This window comes from Cnephaeus nilssonii, assembly GCF_951640355.1.
Source record: "Cnephaeus nilssonii genome assembly, chromosome: 20".
Lineage (NCBI taxonomy): Eukaryota > Metazoa > Chordata > Mammalia > Chiroptera > Vespertilionidae > Cnephaeus > Cnephaeus nilssonii.
Window position 1 is genome coordinate 39,701,854 of NC_137091.1, and position 11,938 is coordinate 39,713,791.

Sequence of the window (11,938 nt, forward strand, 5' to 3'; positions counted from 1 at the left end):
AAAGTGCAAAGAAAGACTCTGCAATTACTAATTACAATTACATTTATAAAATAAATGGTCTAAGGATGGAAGACAAAGGCATGTTGTCTGGAAGAACCTGTGTAAAGGTTGGTGACTGAGGGAACATTAAGGCCTCTAGTTCAGAACAAAACTGCTTTCTGCACAGTGGAGGGAAACACAACTAAATCTCTTTTAGCCAAGTCCCAGTTTACATCTTTATCATTTCCAGAAATTTATGAAGAGCTGCAATTTCCCAGCCATTTATAAACAGATGCAAAGTAGCTGAGAGTTCCTGAACACAGCCAGGATCTTATCTCCCAGGAGGCTGTGCTTCTGGAGTTCTCCATGGAGACAGTACATTGCTCTCTACAGTCACCTTCCTTTTGACCACAGGTCATCTCCAGGGAAGATGAGTATTCTCCATCCTACAACGTGGCTGGTGTCACTGGATTTGGCCTGATTAGTGACCTAAGTGCAGAGGAACTGACATTCACCACATAGTTTGCTCTGATGCAGGTTTTTCTATGAAACCAAAGATGGGACTTTTAACAGTCTCTTGAGGTTAGGAACCGCACCCTCTAGCTTTGGGTAATGACCTCATCTCCAAGAGATTCCAAAAGGCCCCACAGGTCACACTTAGCTTCATAAAAGGTGAGGCCATTTCTAATTCTGTGGGCATCAGTCTGAACTAGGACATTTGAGCCAAAGCCTTGGTTGTATTACTAAGGTTTCCAATTATACCCTATTAACAAAGGAAGACAGAATCCTATTGAGTTTATGCAAATAGGTCTATAGCCATACAAATAAGAATACTCAAAAAGACTTAAGAAATTTTTTGAAATAAGTCAAACAGGGAGAAAAAAGGTCCGTGTTGTTACCCACATGGGTGTCCATTCCCATTGCCAACAACAGTGTCCCCCTGGAGAAGAGACAGAACTTGTATTTATGTAAACTCATCACGTGCACCCAGGGTAATCACACAACCACTGCCGTTCTCTTGAAAGGCTGGGTTTCACCTCCACTGTGGAGATGGTACAACTTAGATCACACCGAGGTGGCATCTGGTATAGAATATCACCTTAAGTCAACAATAATGACAATGTCAGCTCTTTTTTTTTTTTTTGGCATTTATTACCTCAATGCAAGTTTTCAAAGGACTTTCCACCCTCCTAATATATCTATTTAAGGGTTCAAAAGATTTATTCAGTTTAATAACATAGAGGAAGGGCGGAGGCTCACTACAATATTACATCCAGCTCAACTGGTACACTTTCAGCAGAACTGATGGGGTTGGACACTTCACACTGGTAATTCCCAGCATCCTCCCTCCTGACAGGGTCTATGGTGAGAATTCTGTTGTCCCAGGACATCTTCATCCTCTCTGTCAGCCGCAGATCCATGCCATTTATGAACCACTGGGTGGAGACTGCATTTGTGTAGCAGGTCAGGACCACGGAATCCTTATGCTCCGTGACTGTTGTCTTGCTGGCTAGGAGTGTGGGCACTCTCACGGGCTCTGTGGAGAAACAGAGGGCATGGCTAATTGAGAGTGTGCTTGAGACCTGGGCCATGCTGCCTCCTCAGACATCTTAGCCACTGAGAGTCCACTGTGAGCTCTGTAAGGTCACCAGAAGATGGTTCTGATCTCTGCAGAAGGACAATTTTCTTTATTCAGATGGCAATGTGTAGGGAGAGGGCTGTACCTCCTCTCTGAACCCAGATCACTTCTGACCTGTTCCCATAGACATCTTTGTAGTATCAACACAGGGAACCCCTTCGCAGCCTACATGTCCTATAACCTCGCCATAAGGTGGAATTTTCCTCTCATGAGCTTTTATTGACCCTTTCCTAGAAGTTTTTTTTTACTTAAAAATTCCATGTATGTTGGGAAAGGCAATCTTACCACTTCTGTCCTGTTCACTATAGGGCCTAGGGGACTTTACAGCAAGTGAAAGGGCATTTAACTGTTGTTAAATAACTCATTAGGCAATAAAGATGGCCCCACCCAGTCTTCTTGACCTTGGACCTGGAGAAGTTCATCTATAGGATTCCTCAGTCTGAAGAGGACTTTATTTCTAGGCCTGCTAATTGCATATAATGGTGAAATAAATCACTAAAGAGAAGTGGTTATGATTTTAACAAAAGACAGGAACTGTAGGAATAGGAGGAAATTACTTAATATGGCAAAGGCCACACGTGAAAGTCCACAGCTAACACATTACTACACGGAGAACCTCTGAAAACAGTACTAAGATCATGAATAAGACGAGGATGCTGTTTTTTCCCTGATTCAACTAGTCAGAAAAATCAGGCAAGAAGCTGAGATAAGAGATATCCAATTTAGAGAGAAATAAGAAAATAACTTTTAAAAAAGGTAACATAATCTGATATAGACAAACACTGAACCGCTGTGAGCATCAGAACACCGGTCCCCTATCGGCGCAAACATTCGGATTCAAAGGAACTCTTCACTGCACCACGGAAAGGTCAGATTTTGCCTGAAATAAGGTGTGGTTTCTTGTCCCCGCGGTGGGAGAGGGAAGCGCGTGAGCCGCAGGACCGGCAGGACCCGGGAGGTCTGTGCCTAGAAAAATCCGCGGCAGTTGGGCTGCCGTGATCTGTGAATGTGGAAGGGGATCCTCTGAGCTGCTAACAGAAGTGATCTCTTAAAAGCAACTCATTTTAATCTGACGAGGAGGGTCAGACTAAGAATTTTCAAAGGAGTGCAGGCTCCTTAGTCTCGCACGCAGACCCACTGTCCGCACACTTGGGCTCTTTCCGACTCTGATTACTAAGCCCAATACATAGGAAAACCCAGTTGGCGAATACCCTGAAAGACTGCAGGGGGAAGTTGTTTTTCTGGAACCTTGGGAGCAGAGCTAGGTGTGAACATCGGAGAGGCAGCTCTAAGGCGCACACCTCCACAAACCGGTAGTGAGTCCCATAGAGGGGAAAAACAAACAAAAAAGCTAGAGAGGCCCGGAAGTCAATTCAGAAACACTGCCACCCAGGGGCTGAAACACTAATTGCCTCTGGTGTCATCAAAAATAAATACGAGAAAGTAAGACATGGCCGGCTTAAAAATCAGGACTGGCTTAAAACACTGAGGAGCAGTGGAACGAAGGGAGCTGAAATACCGCCCAGACTGGGAAACAGGCATACCAAACAGAATAATAGAGGAAGTGAATGACAGCCGCTACTGCACATTTTAGTCTTCCTATTTTTTATTTTAAATTATTTTTTAAATTATTTTTAAATTTTTTTATTCTAATTTTTTATTTTTTATTTCCATTTTTTGCATCTTTTACTTAAGAAACTAAATTTTTTTCTTTTTCCTCACTCGATTTTCACCTTTTTAATTATTACATTTTTATTTTCAATCAGCATTATTATTACTATTATTTTACTTTTTTAAAAAAATGTCATTTGATTTTCTCTTTCTTTTATTTTGGGATTAGTGTCCTACATTCTATTTGCATCTTTCCCTTCCAATCGTTTTGCCCTATCTCAACGCTAACATTATGCCATCACTCTCCTCCTAACCTTTCCCCTTTTGGTCTCCTGTTTATCTTAACCCTTTCTGGCTTTAGATTTTCCCTACTTTTTCAGTCTACCCTCTGCTAAAATTTCACCCTACTTATATATCTAATTCCCAACCCCCTGCTCCAAGTCCATATATACCTCTCTCTATGCTACCTTAAAAAATTGGTTTTCTCTCTGGCCTTTTGTTGTTGTTTGCTTGAATGTTGATTAGATTGCATTTTTATGCTTTCTTATGGGATTGTTTTGATTATTCTTTTTGGTTGGTTGGTTCTTTTGTTTGCTCTGTTTTTGTTTGTTTTTTACTTTTGTTTTCCCTTGCCTCACTTGATATTAGTTGGTGTCGCAGTTTGTATTAATCTCCAGGCTCGTGTTGCTGGAATTTGCTGGGATTAGTGGTTGTTATATTGGAGTTTACTCCCCATATATATAGTTTGTTCCCCTTGTCTCTCTTAGTATCGTTCTTGTCTCTCTTTCTTTTTTTCTTTTCTTTTTTTTCTTCTCTTTTCCCAAGTTCAGATTCACACTCTTTTTTTGTTTTGTTTTGTTTTTGTTCTTCCTTTTTACTCTTCCTCTTCCTCTCCTATTCCCTAATTTGTCTTTCTCTGGTGGTTACCTTTATTGGAGGTTATTAATATCGTGAATACAATTCTGTTCAGTGCCTTGTGTGTTGTGCCTGGCTGTGTTGTATTTTGTACCTTTAAATCAATGCCAGAGAGAGAGAACTACATAACCAGACATCCGGAGAAGAGAGACCATGGGGAGACAAAGAAATAGCTCCCATAGGAAAGAAAAGCAGGCATCACCAGAAAAGGAAGTAAATGAATTAGAGGCAAACAACCTATCAGAGAAAGAATTCAGAGAAATGGTCATAAGGTGGCTGAAAAGGATGGAAGACAAATTCGACAATATGAGTAAGAACCAAGAGGAAATGAAGAAGAACCAAGAAGAAATGAAAAATGACATCGTTGCTGTAAAGAACTCAATAGAAAGCATCAAGAGTAGACTAGAAGAAGCAGAGGACCGCATAAGTGAGCTAGAAGAGAAGATGGAAAAAAATACCCAAGTACAACAGCTTCTAGAAACAAAAATTAGAAAGCATTAGGAGAGCCTAAGGGAACTTCGGGACAACACGAAACAAAACAACATCAGGATAATAGGGGTACCAGAAGGAAAGGAAACTGAGCAAGGAATAAAAAGATAACATAATCTTATTGTAGTACACCCTAAAGATTTCACCACATACATACCTAAAACAACTATTAGAACTAATAAAAAATATGAAGTTGCTAGAGACAAAATCAACACCCAGCATCATTTCCATTTTTTAAACAAAAATGAACAATCCTCAAATAAAATAAAAAAAACAATTCCATTTACAATGGCATCAAAAAGACTAGAATACTTAGGATTAAGCATAATAAGTTGGAAGGTGAATACACTGAAAACTACCAAACATTTCTGAAAGTAAAGAAGAAACAAATACAGTACCTGGAAAGGCATCCATGTTCATTGATTTCAAGACCACCAACTATCTACATATTTGAAACAATCCCTATCAAAATCCCAATTACTTTTTTTCAGAAATAAAAAAATCCATCTCCGCATTTATGTGGAATTTCAGTGGATCCCAAATGTTCGCAACAACCTTAAAAATGATGAATTGAAATTGGAGGTCTCACAGTTACTAATTTCAAATGTTACTACAAAGGGAGAGTAACCAAAATAGTGTGACACTGGCATAAAGACTTCTATTTGTCAAAAGACACAATCAAATCATTTTGATAAAGGAGCCAAGACTGTTCAATGGAGAAAGGACAGTCTTTTCAACAAATGCTGTTGAACAGCAATGTCTACATGCAAACAAATAAAGGGGACCATTGCTTATACCATTCACAATAATTCAGTCAAAATGGATTGAATCCTAAATGTAAGAACTAAAATTACAAAACTCTTAGAAGAAAACATAGGGGTAAGCAGTATGACATTGGATTTGGCAATGATTTCTTGAAAATGACACTAGAAACTCAGGCCAGAAAAGATTAGATAATTTAGATTTTTGTCAAAATGGAAAACTTCTGTTCATCCAAGGACGCAATCAACAGAGTGAACGGTGATCTGTGGAATGGTATAAAATACTTTGCAAATCATTAATAGGATGAGGGGTTAATATCTGAATATATAAAGAGCTCTTAAAACTCAACAACAGCAACACCAAATAACCTGATTTTAAAATGGGCAAACCTCTTGAATACACATTTCTCCAGAGAAGATATACAAATGGTCAATAAGCCCAGGAAAAGATGCTAAACATCCCTATCATTAGAAAAATATGAATCAAAACTCCCAAAGTTGATGCTTGTGATATTGGGTGTGGGTAACTCCACTGAGCAGGTAACAGGAGAACACTGCCCTGTGTGGGACAACTGAGTCCTCCAAGGGTTCTTCAATCAGACATGGCACCTATCACCTCTCAGCCAACTTAAAAGAATGAGGCAGGTCTATGTATCACAAGACAAATGCCTGGGGATCTGAGCCCTCAGATAACTAAATCTTCTATGTCTCTGAGAAAGCACAGCCTTTCTCAGGAGCCAAGACTGTTCAATGGAGAAAGCACAGTATTTCCAACAAATGGTGTTGAATAGCAATATCCACATGCAAACAAATAAAGGGGACCATTCAATAGATTAGCAGGATTTGGTTGTGGAACAACAGAGAACACAGAGTTAGAAACACCCACCCCCCATCCTCCCACACCTCTCCTACTTCGTCACTGACCAGCTGACTTCAATTTTTTTTCTAGCTGCACAGACTTTCATTGCCCGGCCGAGGTGTGTTTCTAAGAGGGACCATTTCCCAGGACATCTTAGACACTCAGACTGGAACAGAAATAAAACATGGGGACTAGGATCAAGCCTGTGGTCAGTGACTACTCAGACCCCGGGGCCAAGAGCTTGGTCAGGCCTTCCCAGGTGAGTGTGACTGACGTGAGCCAATGAGCGAATAAATGATAGAGCAGAGCCCAAGGAATGAGCTAGAAAAGAGTGAAGGATCAGACAGGATCTGACTGTGGCAGGAAAACCATATACTTTGCCCTTGGTCATTAAAGTCAACCTCCCAGTACTGAGGGCAGGGGAGGCTTGTGCAGATGCAGAAGGGGTGATGGACAGCAAGATGGGAGCACGGATTGCTGACATTCTGGCCCTTGTGGACCATCTGTGTTTGGTGGTTCTGAGATAGAAATTTGGAAATATCTTAAAATTCCCCCATATGCAAAAATTACTATTAATACCCCAGGGCTTAAGAGCAAGAGCAGGAAGGACTATTTCTCTAGAGAACAGCAAAGGGTCTGAGACATGGGTCTCAACCCCTGGAGTGACAGGGAGCCTTTCCCATGTGGCCAGAGTTTCAAGAACTCTGCATCCAGGTTTCAGCCTCTGAAGAGGTTTTAGATCATTCTTCCCTTCAGAAACCATTTATTTCTTCCTAATTCATAAAAAAAAGTGTGTTTCATCTTGATCCCTTAGCTGGTTACAAGTGTAAAATGGGGAGTAAGCAGGTAAAGTCCTTTCCTTTTTATCCAGTGGAAGTGACAGCAACACATCAGGAAACAAATCAGTGGTTTCAATTCCAGTGCAGGGAGCGGTGGATCAGCCACCTGAGGGGAAGGTCTGGGTGTTCCCAGCACTGACTGATGATTACCGCAGGTAATTTGGTTCTAGAGTACAAATAAATTAATTCTCCATTTGGTGTTATTTCCCAAAGCACAATCTCTCTCTCTAGCCTAAGGGAAGCTCTAAACCAATGTTTACTGTAGGGATCCCTAGGGATGGAGGAGAGGATGGGATTATGGCTGCAGACAGACCTTGAGTGACTCCCATGGTCTGGGTGGCTCTGCTTTCGTGACTCTATCTCCCTGTGCCTCGGTTTCCTCTCAGTGAAGTACGATGAACATTTGACTGCCAGGGTGTCAGTGTATTAACAATAAAATATTCACAGTATCTGACTAAACATTGGGACAGGGGAGCTGCTCAAATGAGGGGCATCTGTTACTGATCAACTCCAAGAGAGAATCTCCTGGCCTGATCCCTGGTGGACGAGGAGCTGCCAGGAGCATCTTTTCTCCTTTTTGTTCCCTATGATTCTGACGTTTCTCTGGACTCTCCTAAATTTTTCAGTGTAGTTCACAAATGGCCTGGCTACCTTGTCCATCTATGCTATCCACACACAGACTCAGGTGAAGGACCACCCCTATGCAGTTGTGGCTCATGGGGCTGAGCTCTGGCTGGTGAGCAGTTCAAAAGCCTTGTGACTCAGACACCCAGAAACCATTGTGCCCACTCAGCCCTTCCCAGGAGGTTAACCCCAGTCTGACACAGGAACCCCAGGGTCCCTGGAGTCAGGAGCCCTGGGGCAGGGGGTCTGGGAGAGGCTGCCGAAGTTGAGCTTCTTTATGAGGATTGCAGGGGGCTCCTCAGGATGGGCCTTGGCCCAGCCCTGCAGGGTCTATCTCAGGGTCATGGTCATGGGGAGGGGAGCAGGGGCCTGGACTGAGACTGGTTTCCCTCTGCTGAGCAACTCCCATCAGACTAGCTCTTCTCTCTGTGGAGAATGTCTGCAGGGCTGGAATCCGGGAGGGGAACTCTGGCCTTAGAAAGTTTGTCTCCACTGTGTGTGTCCTGCACTAAATGCCCAAACCCAACCTGGAATGTGATGCAGAGGGGGATGGAGGAGAGTCCAGTGCTGTCAGTCCTGTGTGTGAAATGAAGTTCACCCACCCAACACCCAGAGGTCAGAGGGCAATCACTCACGGTATACATCGAGCCGTCCAAATCCTATTTCTTTTTTTGAGTCTGAAAGGTAGACTACTACGGTGTAGATTCCATTGTCCTTCATGGTGACCTCCTTTAACTGCATGGATCCATCAAAGTTTATGTTTTCTCGACCGCTGTATGCCGGCCCTCTTTTATACATTCTCATTATTTGCATTGTAAGAGTTCCAATATTACGATTGGAGTTTGCCCCTTCCCCCCTGTACCAACTGAAGGCTATAGCATTAGGAGGCTTATTGCGGATTTGTAGAATCACATTGTTCCCTTCGGCAGCATAGGTTGACACAATAGCGAGCTGGGCAGTGGTGGGCGGGCTCCAGAAATTTAAGAGTGAAACTAGGAGGGAAGAGAGAAACGGATCAATATTTGAAGCTCTGTATTGGGATGGAAAGATGAGGCCCTGGATTTGGAACAGGTCTCTTCATCTCTCAGCCTTGGTGGTGTGTGTGAGTGTGTGTGTGTGTCTCCTGGTGGTCAAGGTCAACAGCATGACCACCAATACTTCAGCACCTGTGAACCTGTTACTTTTTCTGTTTCACAATGTCTTTTCCAGGTGTCTGTTCGGCTCACCCACTCACTGCCCTCAGATCCCTGCTGACACTAGGGGTGTCCATGGGAGGCACCTTCATGTGACATTTCCCTAAAGACTCTCTGTTAATCACTCGCTAATCTGTCTCTGCTCTGTTCTTTTTATAACACTTGTGGGTACCTGACATCACATGTCCCATAGAACGTGAGCTCCATGGGACTGGGGCTTGTCAGGTCTTGCATCCCCAGGGCCTGCAACAGGCTGCAAATACCTGTGGCTGAATGAAAGTTCCCAGAGTCCTATACCGCCTGGCGTGTATTTCTCCTGAGGCTGGTGGTAAGGACTGTGTTTAGCACCACTGGTTAAGTTTTTTCTGGTGCCATCTGACATAAATTGTTATTATTATGGTCAGTTTTCAAAATTCAATACTCAGTGACGAATAACGTAGGAAGTACCAGCAATTGAAGTTTCCCTGCCCCACTCCACTTTCAGATCATGAGATTTCCCTGTTACCTGTTACCCATCTCCCTTACCCATCCTACTGTGCTCTCCTGTCCTCTCCCCTCAAGTCCACACAGAGCGATCTCCTCCACTCTCAGAGGATGCCCCAGCAAGTCCCCATCTTTCCTCCTTCAGTCCACCCCCAGGGATTGTTCCTTCCTTACCAGCCAGCAGGAGCCCCTGCCAGGTGACAGGTCCCCTGCGGATAGGGGCTGAGAGTGACTCCATGGCGTCTGCTGCCTGCACTGTCCCTCCCTCTGCGAGAAGAGCTTGGGTTCCAGGAAAGCTCAAAGGCACCGCTGTACAAACTGATGCGATCTGCTGTCCCTCTTCACTGTGCACTGGGCCTCCTCCTGCTGCAATATCACTTACCTGGTCACATGGATCAGGGCGGAGTTTGTGCCAAGGACCCACCTCCTCCTCCCCTCATTTTTGCCACCCTTTCCCCCTCCTTCCAGTTTACCATCCCTCTATATTTTGGTTTCTTTGGAGCTGCTGAGGTATCTGAACACACACACACTCACAAGCTCTGTTTGGTAAAGCACCAGCCTGGGACACCCAGGTCGAGGGCATTCCCTACGGCTCCCTGTCAGGTGCACAGTAGCCTCCCCCACAGCCCTCTCTTTCACATTTGACTTTTCCCTTCAGAGCAGGAGCTTTGGGGCCACCTCAGGAACTCTTGTCACAGGGATGTCACCGCCACTGTGCATCAGATCACCTGTGAAGCTGTAAAGATTGTGATGCCCAGGTGACACCTTAGATGCTGATTCAGCAGCTGTCCCGCTAATGTGGATGCCCGACCAGAATGCGATCTGGTGATGTGGTGATGGGGCAGCTTCTCCCCCTCTCCTGTGCACAGGGAGGGTCTCCAGATCCTGTTGAAATGCAGATTCTGACTCAGCAGGTGTGCAGTGGACCAGAAACTCTGCATATGACAATATCTCAGGGGAGGTGGGTCTTACTGGCCTGTGGAGCCCACTAACAACAGCAAGGCTGATGGGGGGACAAGTCCCCTGAGAGAATGACCAAGCATTGGCCTGTGCTGTGTCTTGGTCTTAGGTCTGCCAGCACCACACAGAGAGCCCCACAGGCCCCAAACCTGGGGATTATTTCTGTTTATGACACGGACACCCAGCTGGGCATCGGGTCTTCCCCATGTTCTTTAAAGCACTGGGAAGATTGGGATTGCTCACAGCAGGAAGGCCACAGAGGTGACCTCGGCGGGGGGGTGGGGGGGGGAGTAAGAAGGGGTCAAGCTGGGTGGTGACAGCTGAGGGGTCCCTCCCTGTATCTCAGGTTGTCACCAGCCTGGCCTTTGCTTCCAGGGACAGAGACCCAGGAAGGGTCTCAGGACCAGGAGTCTCAGAAGGACCTGCAGTTCCTGTGTGTGAAGGGGAAGGTGTCCAGTGTGCCCTAGGGAGAGAGGACTGTGTGGGAGGCCAGGTTGTTGTGAGCTCCCTGGTCTTCAGGGGATAGTTTCTGGGAGACCCTCCCTCTCTGTTGGCTGAGCCTGTCCTTGTGCTCCCTGACCTTTGGGGTGGTGTCTGTCCTCTGCCTGGGGGAGTTTCCTTTCATTACCCCATCTTGTTCATGGGTGGTGCCAGGCATGGCATGGGGAGCAGCAAATAGAGCCCTGAGAAAGCATATGCTCTTAGGTCCCGAGAAAGTAAGAAACTTCCCAACCTGTGAAGATGTTTATGAGTTTATTTGAACCAAGCTAACGTCATATGCCTGGAACAAGATCTCAAATCCTGAGAATGGCAGTTGTGCAACTTATTTTATACATTATAATAAAAAAAGAAGATGGAAGAAGTTGTGTGAAATCCATTAGGAGGCGAAGAAATCTCTAGAATTGATAAAAGGCAAAATGGAGAAACACATACTTTTATTTTATTTTATTTTTTTTACTTTGTTGGGTCGAGGATAATTAATATTTACAGCAAATAGAGAGTCTGTGCCTTCAGATCATCTTGCAAAAAAACAACTACTCTGATGTGTCAAAGGTATGTTATCCCAGATGCATATGAACAGGGAAAGGGCTCACTTAACGTAAAGTCTGACCTTTGCTAATGAAGCTGTAGGCCTGGGACATGATGTCCTGCCATCACCTGCCCAGTTAGGCATTTGTGATCAGACCACACTGTGCGTCACTGAGCTTGTCAGGCCTGCCGTGGGGCCCCCTTGGCTTGTAAGGCTTATTTTACAGACCACCATTTTATTCACAGGCCCTAGAAGTAGCAGGTGGAAAGGAGCAGGCACCAGGGTGGGGTCCAAAAGCACCTGTGGGAGCAAGGGATGGAAATCAGGCTCCTTCTCCAGCTCCTTAGGCAAAGCCAGGTTCATGTGTGAATTCCCTGTGTTGTCTGTAGTCTAAATGTCACCCCTGGAGAGCTGGAGGAGACCTGCACCCAATATCAGGTGCTGCACCAGGGATGCTGACCAGAGGGTAGGAGATGATCCTGACACCTGGGTAGAGGTGGGCTCTGGCCTTCAAGCTGAAAGGCCAGTCAGTCAGGGACCAGTCACTGTAGGTTTC

General features: G+C 44.7%; 1 protein-coding gene across 1 annotated transcript; it reads right to left on the reverse strand.

Moving 5' to 3' along the window:
• Positions 1-1,109: 1,109 nt before the first annotated feature.
• LOC307092299 (cell adhesion molecule CEACAM21-like) lies at positions 1,110-9,753 on the reverse strand. The gene is made up of 3 exons (XM_079759539.1): positions 9,567-9,753; positions 8,352-8,708; positions 1,110-1,516 (listed from the first exon to the last, which is right to left on the reverse strand). Exons 1-3 carry the CDS (start codon positions 9,628-9,630, stop codon positions 1,239-1,241), a joined length of 699 nt encoding a protein of 232 aa, XP_079615665.1. The 5' UTR covers positions 9,631-9,753; the 3' UTR covers positions 1,110-1,238.
• Between the last annotated feature and the right edge of the window lie 2,185 nt (positions 9,754-11,938).

Bases quoted from the DNA above. Each gene is read 5' to 3' on its own strand.
- LOC307092299 (XM_079759539.1), bottom strand. From the start codon at position 9,630: ATGGAGTCACTCTCAGCCCCTATCCGCAGGGGACCTGTCACCTGGCAG. The intron at 8,709-9,566 runs GTAAGGAAGGAA...CTTCCCTCCTAG, and splicing joins GCAGGGGCTCCTGCTGGCTG to TTTCACTCTTAAATTTCTGG. The intron at 1,517-8,351 runs GTGAGTGATTGC...GTTTCTCCACAG, and splicing joins TGGACGGCTCGATGTATACC to AGCCCGTGAGAGTGCCCACA.